The sequence below is a fragment of the Oncorhynchus keta genome, chromosome 10, assembly GCF_023373465.1.
Source record: "Oncorhynchus keta strain PuntledgeMale-10-30-2019 chromosome 10, Oket_V2, whole genome shotgun sequence".
Lineage (NCBI taxonomy): Eukaryota > Metazoa > Chordata > Actinopteri > Salmoniformes > Salmonidae > Oncorhynchus > Oncorhynchus keta.
Genome location: NC_068430.1, coordinates 67410775 through 67426375, shown reverse-complemented (window position 1 = coordinate 67426375; position 15601 = coordinate 67410775). Strand labels below are relative to the sequence as shown.

Genomic DNA, 15601 nt, shown 5'->3' with positions numbered 1-15601 from the left:
GGCGAGAGTAGAAGAGAGGGAGAGAGTAGAAGTGAGGGCGGGAGTAGAGAGGGTAGGAGAGGGAGAGAGAGGACGAGAGGAGAGAATAGAGAGTAGAAGAGAGGGCGAGAGTAGAAGAGAGGAAGAGAGTAGAGAGAGGGCAAGAGTAGAAGTGAGGGAGAGAGTAGAAGAGAGGGGGAGAGTAGAGGGGAGAGAGTAGAAGAAAGGGAGAGAGTAGAAGAGAGGGAGAGAGTAGAGAGGAGAGTAGAAGAGAGTAGAGTAGAAGAAAGGGAGAGAGTAGAGTAGAAGAGAGGGAGAGAGTAGAAGAGAGGGAGAGAGTAGAAGAGAGGGAGAGAGTAGAAGAGAGGGAGAGAGTAGAAGAGAGGGAGAGAGTAGAAGTGAGGGAGAGAGTAGAGAGGGAAAGAGTAGAAGAGAGGGAGAGAGTAGAAGAGAGGGGGAGAGTAGAGATGGGAGAGAGTAGAAGAAAGGGAGAGAGTAGAAGAGAGGGAGAGAGTTATCGGACAAGAGAAAGGAAAAGAGTAGAGAGGTTGGGGAGAACACTATGCACATAGATCAGTGCTGGCAGGCCAATCTCTCTTTGTCAGTTTAATTCACAGTCCAGAGGGAAGTAGGACAAAACCCTATACACTGTACTTTGACCACAATGAAAGGATATTTAGAGTGCCTTGCGAAAGTATTCGGCCCCCTTGAACTTTGCGACCTTTTGCCACATTTCAGGCTTCAAACATAAAGATATAAAACTGTACTGTATTTTTTGTGAAGAATCAACAACAAGTGGGACACAATCATGAAGTGGAACGACATTTATTGCATATTTCAATTTTTTTTAACAAATCAAAAACTGAAAAATTGGGCGTGCAAAATTATTCAGCCCCCTTAAGTTAATACTTGGTAGCGCCACCTTTTGCTGCGATTACAGCTGTAAGTCGCTTGGGGTATGTCTCTATCAGTTTTGCACATCGAGAGACTGAATTTTTTCCCATTCCTCCTTGCAAAACAGCTCGAGCTCAGTGAGGTTGGATGGAGAGCATTTGTGAACAGCAGTTTTCAGTTCTTTCCACAGATTCTCGATTGGATTCAGGTCTGGACTTTGACTTGGCCATTCTAACACCTGGATATGTTTATTTTTGAACCATTCCATTGTAGATTTTGCTTTATGTTTTGGATCATTGTCTTGTTGGAAGACAAATCTCCGTCCCAGTCTCAGGTCTTTTGCAGACTCCATCAGGTTTTCTTCCAGAATGGTCCTGTATTTGGCTCCATCCATCTTCCCATCAATTTTAACCATCTTCCCTATCCCTGCTGAAGAAAAGCAGGCCCAAACCATGATGCTGCCACCACCATGTTTGACAGTGGGGATGGTGTGTTCAGAGTGATGAGCTGTGTTGCTTTTACGCCAAACATAACATTTTGTATTGTTGCCAAAAAGTTCAATTTTGGTTTCATCTGACCAGAGCACCTTCTTCCACATGTTTGGTGTGTCTCCCAGGTGGCTTGTGGCAAACTTTAAACAACACTTTTTATGGATATCTTTAAGAAATGGCTTTCTTCTTGCCACTCTTCCATAAAGGCCAGATTTGTGCAATATACGACTGATTGTTGTCCTATGGACAGAGTCTCCCACCTCAGCTGTAGATCTCTGCAGTTCATCCAGAGTGATCATGGGCCTCTTGGCTTCATCTCTGATCAGTCTTCTCCTTGTATGAGCTGAAAGTTTAGAGGGACGGCCAGGTCTTGGTAGATTTGCAGTGGTCTGATACTCCTTCCATTTCAATATTATCGCTTGCACAGTGCTCCTTGGGATGTTTAAAGCTTGGGAAATCTTTTTGTATCCAAATCCGACTTTAAACTTCTTTACAACAGTATCTCGGACCTGCCTGGTGTGTTCCTTGTTCTTCATGATGCTCTCTGCGCTTTTAACGGGCCTCTGAGACTATCACAGTGCAGGTGCATTTATATGGAGACTTGATTACACACAGGTGGATTGTATTTATCATCATTAGTCATTTAGGTCAACATTGGATCATTCAGAGATCCTCACTGAACTTCTGGAGAGAGTTTGCTGCACTGAAAGTAAAGGGGCTGAATAATTTTGCACGCCCAATTTTTCAGTTTTTGATTTGTCAAAAAAGTTTGAAATATCCAATAAATGTCGTTCCACTTCATGATTGTGTCCCACTTGTTGTTGATTCTTCACAAATAAATACAGTGTTATATCTTTATGTTTGAAGCCTGAAATGTGGCAAAAGTTCGCAAAGTTCAAGGGGGCCGAATACTTTCGCAAGGCACTGTATATGATAGGTAAGCTATACAAAACCTTGAAAAGAGCCTATATAACTGACAATTTCTTAGAAAAAAATAAACTATTGGAACCAAGAACTGATATTGGCACAATATGGAGGGAATGTTGGAACCTAACTAGCAAAATTACAATGAACTAAAATGTACGCTTAATCCAGTATGAACTAATGTATAGAATTGTATTAGAGGAGACAAAATGAATCAATAATCCATGCCTTCTGGAAAGGTATGGGTGGAGTTGAAAGTTGGCTGTCAGAAATATTACAATGTAAATGTGCTTTTAATCCGTCTGTCTGCATATTTCAAGACATGGCAAATGGGGGTGTAGTGAGATACCCAATGGGTTGGGACGATACTTTTCTCATCAATCATCTTGAAAAAACGAATACTTTAAAAAACTCAAAATCAACCAAACCTCCGTTGTTAACACAGTGGAAAGGTCAAATTCTTTGTTATCTAGATGTTGAAAGTGTGTGGGCGACAGAGAGAAAGAAACAAGATGGTGCTGATTGAGGCCATGTGGCGGAGAGTGATGCGGGCGCTTGAGATGGGGGTGTCAGTCAGCATGTGGGTCTGGGCAGGTGTGATGTAGTTGATGTTTGTGTGATGTTGTTGTTTGTATGTGTATTGTAAAACAACCTATAATAATGCCTCCACTGCAATGTATTCAGGTACACTTGTATGTTGAATACAGTGCCCTTGCTTCAATGTGTACAAACAAGCATCTTCATTTGATCACCCCGTTGATCAATTTCCTTCATTTGCCCATATTTCCCGTTGCTGCAGCTTTATTTTCCTGCTGTGAGAAACTGGTCAAATTAAGATCTGTACACAGTAGTAACTGTAGTAGTATAATGAACACAGAAGAGGTAGAGAGGTTCAGTATACCTAAACCATTACCATATTACTTAGGGGGAATTACCTAGACAGCAGTCAAATACACTGGCTGACATGATGATCACATGACTGGAACAATAAGGAAATGGCCAACATGCAAAAACAAACACAGTAAACACACACACACACATATGGAGACGTGACCGACCTGCCAAAGGCTGTGCTGGAGATTTTCCTATTGGGGCTGGAGAAAAAGAGTCAGAGAACATCCCAGTTAGTCTTTATCCTTGATAGAAGTCATGGATATGTCTAGAGACTTTAGTCTATTAGTTATAACAGTGATTTATAGATAGTAAAGCTAATTGCTGTTTGACTGGTATTAAGGTAGTATTGTTAATCAGTATTTTGCACAAGAGGAGAAAGAGAGTTTGTTTCAAATAGCACCATGTTCCCTATAGTATATATTGCACTACTTTTGACCAGAGCCCTATAAGCCCTGGTCAATAGTAGTGCCCTATAAGCCCTGGTCAATAGTAGTGCCCTATAAGCCCTGGTCAATAGTAGTGCCCTACAGGGAAAAGGGTGCCATTTAAAACACAACCAGACAGTATGGCATGAAGGGCATGTCAATGTTCATGAAATAACGTTCCCTGAGGGTGCTGCTGGGAACAGTAGTTTTGTGGGTTCAGCAATAGTTCTGTCTCAAAGCTTTGTGTCTGCTTCACCATTACATCAAAGAGAGAAATCTCTCTCTCACACACACACACACACACACACACACACACACACACACACACACACACACACACACACACACACACACACACACACACACACACACACACACACACACACACACACACACACACACCCACACACACTAGTGTGAGAGTACACCTTATGCACACACAAATGCACGTGCGCACACACATTTATGCCATTTCAAGCATCTCCCCAGACTGACTGCATGCTGACGGGGCATCTTCTGTCTCCTCCTGTCCCTCCTTCAAGGATTGATCTTGTCAAGTCTTCCATCTCTCTGCCAGCAACACTTCACTCGCAGCGACTCTGCATCATCCATCTTTGCTTTAACTTATCCTTCTCCGACAATCCCTCTCTTTGTCGCTTTTTCCTCCTCTGCATGCCCATTCACCTATTTATCATTCCACGTTCTCTCACCTCCCTCCTCTCCCTCTGTCTCTTCCTTCTCACTTTCTCTCTCCCACTCCCATTCCCCCTCTCCCATCCCCATCCTCTCTCCCTCTCCTCCCTTTACTACTCCCCCTTTCTTTACTTGCTCTCCTGCGAAAGCAGGGGTCTGACTATTTACTGTTAGCCCAGGTATTCATCTCAGTAGAGAGTAACCTTTTCAGGCAGAAGAACTGCAGAGTCAGCAGAGACAGAGCTGTAGTTGAAGGGAAGACAAAACGATTCCAGAGTCCTCACCACTTCATTACATTCATTACCGAGTTCTCCAGCCTAGGGCCACTACTGCTATAGCTTACATATAGTAGAGTGCAGGTGTGTGTGTGTCTTGGTGGGTGTGTGTGTGTGTGTCTGTGTACAAGAGAGTGCAAGTCTATATAAGTAAGTTCTATGTGAGATGTGAGTGTTTCAGTCAGTGTGTGTTCATCAAAGAACGTGTGGGTGCGTTAGTTTACAGAGGAAGTGATTCAATCCATAAAGATCACACAGGATAACGTGTCTGAAAATAGACCGCCTACAACTCTCACTGTACACACGCTGATGATGTGGGTCGATGAATGGTGGTGACCCATTCTGACATTTGGGGATTTACGTAACAAGTTGTGTGTGTGTGTGTGTGTGTGTGTGTGTGTGTGTGTGTGTGTGTGTGTGTGTGTGTGTGTGTGTGTGTGTGTGTGTGTGTGTGTGTGTGTGTGTGTGTGTGTGGGTGGGTTCAAGACATTTAAGCTCTTGGTGACATCATCAAAATAAACAGCAGGTCACTCTGACAGTATTATCTAACCTATCTTACCTATAGTACAATAGTCAGTCAGGGTAAACATAGTGGACAATAGAAGTGTGTCACTTCCCTGAAATAATGACCAGGTTCATTTTCTGTGAGAACACATCTCATTCTCAGAGTCAGGAGTTTAACCGTCCACGTGATCTGACATGACCAAAATCCTGCGCCCGTTCCACCTACTCAGCTGGGTTCTGGGCTCGTACGTGTAATGGTGTCTGTGGGTGTCCTGTCCTGTGTTACCTGTTGGCTTTGAGGTTCTTCAGCCTGGCCTCCAGGTCGTTGAGTAGGTTGACCTTCTTACAGCACTGGGAACAGTACACGTCCATCATCTCATTGTTGTACAGGTGGCGTGTCTTCCTGGGGCTCTGGCCAGCACTACACACACAGGTGAAGCCAAAGCGTTAGGGACAGAATATATACACACACACAGTAAAATCAGATTTAATAAACAGATACAGGCACACAATAAATGCACTATACACAAACATACACGTAGATCTTGTGTTGTAAATATGTGGTAGTAGATTAGTGGCCTGAGGGAATACGCTTAATGTGTTACGAAATCTGTTGTGAAATGTAATGTAAATGTTAATTGTATACAACTGCCTTAATTTTGCTGGACCCCAGGAAGAGTAGCTGCTGCCATGGCAGGAACTACTGGGATCATCATAAATACAAATATACAAATACAGTAGACACACAAACATATTACTTGCACTTACAAACACCCACACACACACACACACACACACAGATGTCTGGGTTTACTTCACGTTAACATGTAGTTCACATAACACACTATTTCCCATGGAAACGTACACAACCATCGAAAAATATCATAAAGCTCTATTCTAAACTCAGAAGTAGGACAAAAATAAGTCCATAGTAATGAGTTTAGGTACTTGATATTCGGAGCAGGACCAAGGAAGCTGAATAGTGTTGGGAGTAAATCCTCCTTCAAAACAGCTCTATAGATGAATTTTAATCAAGAGAGGCCCTGGGGGCCATATAGGCTACATCTCCAATGGCACCCTATTCCCTTTATAGTGCACTACTTTTGACCAGGGCCAATAGGTCTCTGTTCAAAAGTAGCGCAATATGTAGGTAATAGGGTACATTGGGACAACATCACACTCAGTTCCAGTCAAGAGTAAAAACTAATGAGTTTGGTAAGTGAGGCTCTGAGAGAATAGAGAAGCAGCACACACACACACACACACACACACACACACACACACACACACACACACACACACACACACACACACACACACACACACACACACACACACACACACACACACACACACACACACACACACACACACACACACACTGGGGGATTAAGAGGGTCACAGACTTACAGGACAGGGGGTATGAGACTTGACAGGGGGTGTTTTGTGAAAATATAACATTATGCTCAGTGGCGTTCAGTAAGTCAGCATCACTTGGATCTGAAATGGTTCAAACTCTTAGCTCTGTGTGTTTGTATTCTGGGTTGGGTGATGCTGTGCATGCACTTGTCATCTTTTCGTTGCACAGTGTTATGCAGATTTCTCTAGTTGATCAGTTGGCCTTTCTGGGTCACATGATGTTTAACAGGTAATGAATCATCTTCGTGTTTGTGTTTCTGTCTCATAACATTTCACGTAATACGTTTGTATTTCTCGTTGCATATGGTGTTCCCCAATTTTCTGTGGATGTTGTAATGATACTCTAGGTAATAGTGTGTCTGTGTATTAGTGTGTCAGGGTCTCCTCTTACCTGGAGGGTACAGAGGAGCCCAGGTCAGAGTAGCCGTTGGTGCGCGTCTCGTCCTCGGGGCAGGGGCTGCTGGGAGTGTAGTCCACGTCCTCTCCCTCTCCGTAGTCCTCAAACTGCTCCTCGTTCAGAGAGGCAGAGGAACGCGTTGACAGGTCAGAGGTCACCGATGGGTTTAGCTGACTGCACCTGCAAAAACAGGAAGTAGACTTTCAGGAAGTAACATTCAATAAGTTTAAAGTGTCGTAGTGAAAAAAAGACAAATTGTACATTCATTTTTCAATTATAAGGCTGACTATTCAGATTCTGACAGTGCAGATTTTTTTTATAGGATTGCAACTGATATATGAGGTAGATGAGTTACATGTACATGAACAAGTCTAATCTCTACAGTTCTTTTATAAAGAGAGTTCACTTATAAAGACACCATATGTTCAACACCACACAAAGACTAACAACTAACTTGTCTCCAGGAAAGAAAAGTCCTCCCAGTCCATCCTCCTTGTCTCCTCCACTCCTCCCCCCTTCAGAGACATCTGATCCTGGGTTGCTCTCCACAGCACTGTCCATGTCTAACTCTGCCCTCTCTCTGCCCTCCACCTCTCCTTTCTCCTCTCCCTCTGGGAATAGATGGCACCCAGGCTCTGGGTTAAGGGACACCCGCGTGCACATGAGGACCGGATGTGCAAGGGCTTTGTCAACACGCTGTAGAGCGAGAGAGAGAGATCTGATTTATTAGGATCCCCATTAGCTGACGCCAATGGAGACAGCTAGTCTTACTGGGGTCTGAAACATAACGAAAAACACATTACAGACAAAGGATTTTAACATTTACAGAGAGGGAGTGAGGTAAGCAGGGAAGGTACACACACACACACACACACACACACACACACACACACACACACACACACACACACACACACACACACACACACACACACACACACACACACACACACACACACACACACACACACACACACACACACACACATTTTTGTGCAGTCAACAGAACTACAGGACTATGCAAATAGTACTCTCAGACCTATTGATAGCGTCTAACACTGATAGACATGTTTTTAGGGTTTCAGCAAAGGTTACATGTTGGTTGTGAACAGTGAGCTCAAACCTGAAATCCAAGTGCTAGAACTCGTGCTCAAAATGAGGTCTTAACTCATACAAGGTGTTAAGTAAAACACTAAAGGGATTTAAATCAGGCTTGTGGATTCCTTCATTGTGGGAAAACTCTGGGGGTCACAGAAGGTCATGGAGGGTATTGAGTTGGGGTCAAAGGTCATGAGACTGGTCATTCAGTTTCACTCTAACAGCTCTAATCCAGTCTCATGGTAATAGAGTAAAGAACGACTGATAACAGATAATCAGCCGAGCCGATATATCGGACCAATATTGGCCTTTTCTAGTCTATCGACTATCGGCCGTTCTCTATCGTCTTAGCCAATAGTCCCTTCTACATAGCAAAGCTGCTGCTATGCTAGCCACCAGTCACTGCCTGAGCCACGAGCACTGCACAATGCAGAGGAATGTCTAGCTGGGAAAGTCAGCCGCAGCAAACTAGCTCATTCTCCAACAGAAAGGTGCAGTATTGAGAAATTGATAAATTGACACAGTGACCAAAATCAAACTCCTGTTGCAAATATTATTTTAGTTAATTCACTAATAATAAGGCTTGTGTCGACGTGCCCCGACAGGCATGCAATAAGTTAATGAGATAGCTATGTGACCTTTTAGCAAATATTACGATAACTAACCATTTCATCTGTGGTGATGTCTAGCTAGCTATATTAGCTACTATGCTAACTAGCTGGCTAGACAAACAAGGTGCTAAGATATCAGATAGGAGCTAATAGCCAATGTAGCAAGCTAACGTTAGCTGGTTATCATTTTGAACATGCACCCTTTTCAGCAACGAGCCAATATCTGACTTGCGGAGTAAAGTGAGCTATTTACAGGTGTGCTGATCTGACCAGCCGCAATTGAATCCGTAAATTGACAGTTGACAGTCGGGTTAAATTATTGTTGTAATACGGAAAGAAAGAAGTGTTTTAAAATGCCTAAATAAAGGTTGGCAATAGGTTTAGCTACCTAAGAATATTCCTGCATATTTAATGTGTATGGACCAAGAAAGCTATAGATCTGTCACGCCCTGACCTTAGAGTGCATTTTTATTTCTCTATTTGGTTAGGTTAGGGTGTGATTTGGGTGGGCATTCTAGTTTTCTATTTCTTTGTTGGCCGGGTATGGTTCCCAATCAGAGGCAGCTGTCTATCGTTGTCTCTGATTGGGAATCATACTTAGGCAGCCTGTTTTCCACCCTATGTTGTGGGATCTTGTTTTTGCACAGTAGCTGTATAACCCTGCAGAACTTTATTTTTGTTTATCTTTTTTTTGTGTCTATTCTAAAATAAATGAAGATGTTCACTTTCCATGCTGCGCTTTGGTCTCATTCCGACGACGGACGCAACAAGATCATCACGTCTTTGTGCGTCAACTATTGGCAGATTTGAGTCATTCAGACAGAACGTGCTTGGTCGTTTCATCTTTTTTCCTACCCTCGCTATCCTTGTTAGATATTATGCACATTTATGGCTTGGCAGCAAATGTCATCGCCATTGAGATAGTTCTCATAGTAGCAGTAAACATCACCAAGTGATATGAGCGATGGAGATAGATGTTAGGACATGTGAAAGGGAGCGGAGTTCCTCGCTCTATCCAATCGTAGCTGTAGGATAAAGTTACAAACCGCCCATTTGTTGACAGATAGCTGAACTAGCCAACTGAGTTGTTTTGAATTTCGTCCAGGGCAGATTAGAGATGTTTACTGAGAGATAGAAGAAAAAAATCCAGATCACAGAAAATGACAAAATATACTAGTTTGATAAGCATCCATGATCACAAATCATGATGTTAAATTGGACCCATTTGCCTTTTATATTCTCAAACTAACAGCAGTGCCTACATGATGTCCTTCCACACAGGCGTGACATGCTGGAGTGATGCTTCTATGCAAATGTTGTTGATCAGTAGGCTGATTGGCCCAGCATCGTCCAGATTTGCCATCATTGTAAATAAGATTTTGTTCTTAACTGACTTGCCTAGTTAAATAAAGGTTGAATTAAAAATATTAAAAAACTCAGGGCTGGATGCCAAAAGTACTCTTCCTAACATCACTAGAACTCTGTTGGAGCCTGTCTGCCTCTCAGAACACACACACACACACACACACGCATAAATACACACACGCATAAATACACACACACGCACGTACACAGTAACCACCTGGAAAGGGCACACACATCTTTGTGCAGACTGCAGGACAACGCAAATAGTACTGTCAGCGTTATTAACATCACCAGTCAAAACATTGATAGCATTAAACACTGACAGATACATTCTTAGGCTTTCAGTAAAGGTCAAAACATGTTGGTTGAACAGTGAACAGTGAACAGTGAGCACAAACCTAAAATGCAAGTGCAAGAACAAGTGCTCAAACGTGGTCTTAACTCAAACAAGGTCGTAAGTGAAACACTAAAGGAATTTCAGTTAGGCTAGTGGAATCCGTCACTGTGAGAAGACCCACGAGGTCACAGAGGGTATTGAGGTGGGGGGTTGGGGGGGGTCAAAGGTTAAAGGTCATGAGACACTTGTCATTCATTCAGTGTCGCTCCAACAGCTCTAATCCAGTCTAATGCTAATAGAGGAACCTTACTTTATCTCTACATACCGGAGAAGTAGAAGGGAGGGAGAGAGAGAGATGAGAAAGAGGGAGGTACAGAGGCCAGCCCAATTACACACAGGTACATCCCACACAGAGCATTAGACAGCTTTAGAGGATAATAAAGGCATTATCACTCAAGGGCTGTCACCTCACCTCTCTCTCTCTCTCTCTCTCTCTCTCTCAATACTGGTTGAACTGCTAACGGATGAAAACTCAGGGCTGGAGGCCAAAAGCACTATTCCTAAATTCACTAAAGCGCTGTTGGAGCTTGTCTGCCTCCCAGAATACACACCCAACCCTTGATCGCACACACAAACACACCCATACACACAACCTGTAGGCATACACACTACACACACACACACACACACACTGTCTGTAGGATTAAGCGACAGCAGCAGGGACCCTGAGGCAGGGAGGGCCAGGGACAATACAAGGAGAAAGAGCCTGTTTAGTATTCCATAGAGGACCAGGAGGGGGTCTTCACATCTCCATGCCCCAGGGAATGCCACCCAGCATGGGGTTGAGGCAATAAACTAGGCCCCATCGCATCTCTCGGGATGGAAATATTACACTGCAAGAAAAAAGTAGCAGTAGTGAAGAGTGTAAATTCCTTACAGGAAACACACAAAGAAAAACACACAGTAGGAAGAGTTGTTACGATTTTAGGTGAATGGTGTTGATTAACCCGACTTGACACCTGTTGCTGAAGAACTATTTGGGCGTGAGGAAGCCGTTTTGCATAGCCAGTGTGTACAGCGTAGGATCTTGCCTGCTGTGTTTGGTGCTGTATGGTAGGCATGGCTAAGAATGGTTAAAGTATAGTTCAGTAGACAGAAGTTGAGCAACTTCCAAAGGTCTTCTCCCTCAAGACATGAGACTCAGATAGGGCTATTACATACAGATGAGCCTCCAATCCGTCTGAATTAAAGCTCAGTTGAGGGCAGACATACAAACAAACAAAATGAACACACACTCCCTTCTGCGCACACACACACACACAGCCAGACAGCCAGACAGCCAGACCGCGTCACCCCAGCCCTGGTAGTCCAGTCCAGTACAATAGAGACTGGGACAGTTTGGTCAGGGTGGGTGAATGCTTTTATGCCAGTAAGCAGTTGGTAGCTTAGGTCAGAAGAGACAGGGTAGAGAAGGATGGGGTAGTGGTTTGTTTTGGATGGGGTTCAGCTGGCACTCCTCCAGTCACTCCTGAGTTGTTCTGACAACAGTGGGAACAGGGTGATCAACGGGAGGGGCCGAGGGGGTGGAGTGTGTGTGTGTGTATGGAGACCGGCTTTTCTACCGGATCCTTGCACAACAAACTACTCCTAAAAAGCCTGCAGGCCATAACAGCTGAATAACTAGGCTACCACGGGCTAACACATCACTGTGTTCCCAAAAGTGTACCAGGATGCTGTCAGAGCCATATATACAGATGTCTGTGGAGGTTACCAAATGACCTCACAGCAGCCAGTGGGTGTTACCTGAATGCCAAAGGGTGTTGCAATCTTCTTTAATGATGCCATGTTAGTACAAGCTTTAAGAACATCAGGGAGGGTACAGTTGATCACCACCTCCCAGGATATGCCCATTCTTGCTCTTCTCTAATATTGATAGCTCTAGATCACTTACTGGAGTACTCTCTCTCTCTCTCTCTCTCTCTCTCTCTCTCTCTCTCTCTCTCTCTCTCTCTCTCTCTCTCTCTCTCTCTCTCTCTCTCTCTCTCTCTCTCTCTCTCTCTCTCTCTCTCTCTCTCTCTCTCTCTCTCTCTCTCTCTATATATATATATATATATATATAATATATAACTCTACCTCTCGCTCTCACTCTCTTTGGTTTCCCATTCAAGATCAAGTGAGAGATGGGAAGCTCCCAACAACCTGAGAGACTAAGACCCAGGGGCTCTGGCCTGGTTTCCTGATATCCAGGCCAACACCCATTCCTCTCCCTCTCTCTCCTCCTCTTCCGCTTTCACACATGGTGTAATCAGGGGCTGGAAGGTGTGAGGAGAGGTAGAGGAAGAGGTGATAGAGTGGAAGAAGGCTTTTCTATTGCCAAAGAGTTGTTGGTTTGCCATCAGACTGTTAGTGTGTGTGTGTGTGTGTGTGTGTGTGTGTGTGTGTGTGTGTGTGTGTGTGTGTGTGTGTGTGTGTGTGTGTGTGTGTGTGTGTGTGTGTGTGTGTGTGTGTGTGTGTGTGTGTGTGTGTGCATACAGTGGGGCAAAAAAGTATTTAGTCAGCCACCAATTGTGCAAGTTCTCCCACTTAAAAAGATGAGAGAGGCCTGTAATTTTCTTCATAGGTACACTTCAACTATGACAGACAAAATGAGGGAAACAACCCCCCCTTGGGTTGTGCCGTGGCGGAGACCTTTGTGGTAAGTTGGTGGTTGAAGATATCCCTCTAGTGGTGTGGGGGCTATGCTTTGGCAAAGTGGGTGGGGTTATATCCTTCCTGTTTGGCCCTGTCCGGGGGTATCATCGGATGGGGCCACAGTGTCTCCTGACCCCTCCTGTCTCAGCCTCCAGTAATTATGCTGCAGTAGTTTATGTGTCAGGGGGCTAGGGTCAGTCTGTTATATCTGGAGTACTTCTCCTGTCCTTTCCGGTGTCCTGTGTGAATTTAAGTATGCTCTCTCTAATTCTCTCTTTCTCTCTTTCTTTCTCTCTCTCTCTGGGAGGACCTGAGCCCTAGGACCATGCCTCAGGACTACCTGGCATGATGACTCCTTCCTCTCCCCAGTCCACCTGGCCGTGCTGCTGCTCCAGTTTCAACTGTTCTGCCTGTGATTATTATTATTTGACCATGCTGGTCATTTATGAACATTTGAACATCTTGGCCATGTTCTGTTATAATCTCCACCCGGCAAAGCCAGAAGAGGACTGGCCACCACATAGCCTGGTTCCTCTCTAGGTTTCTTCCTTGGTTTTGGCCTTTCTAGGGAGTTTTTCCTAGCCACTGTACTTCTACACCTGCATTGCTTGCTGTTTGGGGTTCTAGGCTGGGTTTCTGTACAGCACTTTGAGATATCAACTGATGTACGAAGGGCTATATAAATCCATTTGATTTGATTTGATTTTGAGTAAACGTTGGCAGAAAAGCGTAAATTGTTGCCAGCAGCACAGTTGCTGTCACCAACGCTCTGGATAACATAAAAACAGCCTAACCAGCTCTGCTAGGGAGAGTAAAATGGTCAGTGAGCTGTTCTATTTGTGTCTGGAAGTAGCTGGCAAGCTAGCCAACGTTAGACAGTTAGCTTGGGTGCTTGACGCTCGGATAAACCCTTAAAGAGATGGGTGGGGCTAAAGCTTAAGAGGGTGTGAATGATGCTGAATGGGTGTAGACAAAGAAGGGCTCTCCAATAGGTACCAAAACATTCAACTGACATTTTCTCAAAAGTGAGAAACAAGTCCCATTGTTCCTTAAACACAGTGTATGATATAGCTCTGTGTATCTGCTGTTATCCAATGTAAAAAAACAAAACGTAATTTTGCACCATAAGATCTGAAGGTGGTCGGTCACATATGTGAACTCGAGTGTGTTCATGTTAAAGACTCAGCCCTTTCCCCCATCCTTGTGTTTATGATGCCAGATAGTCTCCCATCTCTCCTCTCCTCTCATCTCTACTCTCTCCCATCTCTCCTCTATATCTCCTCTCATCTCTCCTCTCCTCTATCCCATCTCTCCTCTCCTCTCTCCCATCTCTCCTCTCATCTCTAATCTCCTCTCTCCCATCTCTTATCTCTCCTCTCGCCCATCTCATCTCTCCTCTCCTATCTCCCATCTCATATCTCCCATCTCTCACATCTCTCCTTTCCTCTTTCCCATCTCTACTCTCCTCTCTCTGTCATCTCTCCTCACACCCTCAGTCATCGGCCAACCAAGCCTGCCGGACGTCTTTATTAGGCTTATCATGGCCTGCTCACTCAGTGGAGAGAGAAAAGCCCAACAGTAAAATTACTGTTATTGATGCTCTGCTACACACAGTAGAGTAGAGCGGCTCCAGCTCTGGGCGATGCAATGCTGTTTTTGTGTCTAAAGACTAAAGAGAGGATGATTCAGAAGGACGCATCTCAATAGTCTAAGCTGTCTTCCTGTCCTCATCGTCTCAATCTACACTACAGACATGGAAGCAATTATATTTCAAGGGATGCATCTCAATAGTCTAACATGTCTTCCTCTCATCATCCCCTGTTCTTTATCTACACTAATATAAAAACACTAGAGGCTCCTACAGACGTGGAATTGTGTGTCACAGGGACAATTGGTACTAAAGTGGGGTCAGTAACAGTTGCTGTCATATTGCAGGTAGAGGAGAATGAGAGTTACTGAGAGATGGTTGCCAGGTGGGTGACAGAGCTGCACAAAAAGAGAGAATGAGAAATGGCTCTGAGTCACAATATAAAGTACTTTGGACAGCAGAGAAGTGCTAGATACAGTCATACCAAATCATTACTATTAAACAGAATATGCTCCTGCAGACACTGGGTTTGTGTGCTGCAGTCTGATAGAGAGAAAGAGCGAGAGAGAGAGAGAGAGAGAGAGAGAGAGCAGCACAGATCTCTGAGAGGAGGATCAGTAGAGAAATCTATTATTCACATCCAGCGCAGCAGAGAGGAGAGGACGTGAGAGAGGAGAGGACGTGAGAGAGGAGAGGACGTGAGAGAGGAGAGGACGTGAGAGAGGAGAGGACGTGAGAGAGGAGAGGACGTGAGAGAGGGAAAAGACAGGGAGAAAGAAAGGAAGAGGAGGGAAAGAAAGGAACTGCTCCTCCCCTCCAGTCACACACCCACTGAGGGAGAACAGAGTGGAGAGATCACAGAGCTGGACAGAGAGGGATGAGAGAGCGAGGGAGAGAGAGGGAGGGGGAGTCAGAGAGAAGGAAGGGGAGTCAGAGAGAAGGGGGGGGAGAAACTGAGGCAGCCGGAAAAAAGCTTGTCCGGAGAAGACAAGGTGAGCGCTACCATCAGTACTGTG

General features: G+C 44.5%; 1 protein-coding gene across 3 annotated transcripts in view; it reads right to left on the bottom strand.

Annotated features, from left to right (window-relative positions):
- Positions 1 to 15601, bottom strand: part of LOC118376078 (rab11 family-interacting protein 4A-like) — an 83291-nt gene that overhangs the window by 11108 nt on the left and 56582 nt on the right. For all 3 annotated transcript variants that reach the window (XM_052527755.1, XM_052527753.1, XM_052527754.1), the window contains exons 2-5: positions 7350 to 7591; positions 6890 to 7075; positions 5366 to 5500; positions 3347 to 3382 (exon numbers count right to left, since the gene is read on the bottom strand). In XM_052527755.1, coding sequence (XP_052383715.1) covers positions 3347 to 3382; positions 5366 to 5500; positions 6890 to 7075; positions 7350 to 7558 — 566 coding nt within the window. In that variant the 5' untranslated portion in view covers positions 7559 to 7591. The remainder of the gene's footprint in view (positions 1 to 3346; positions 3383 to 5365; positions 5501 to 6889; positions 7076 to 7349; positions 7592 to 15601) is intronic.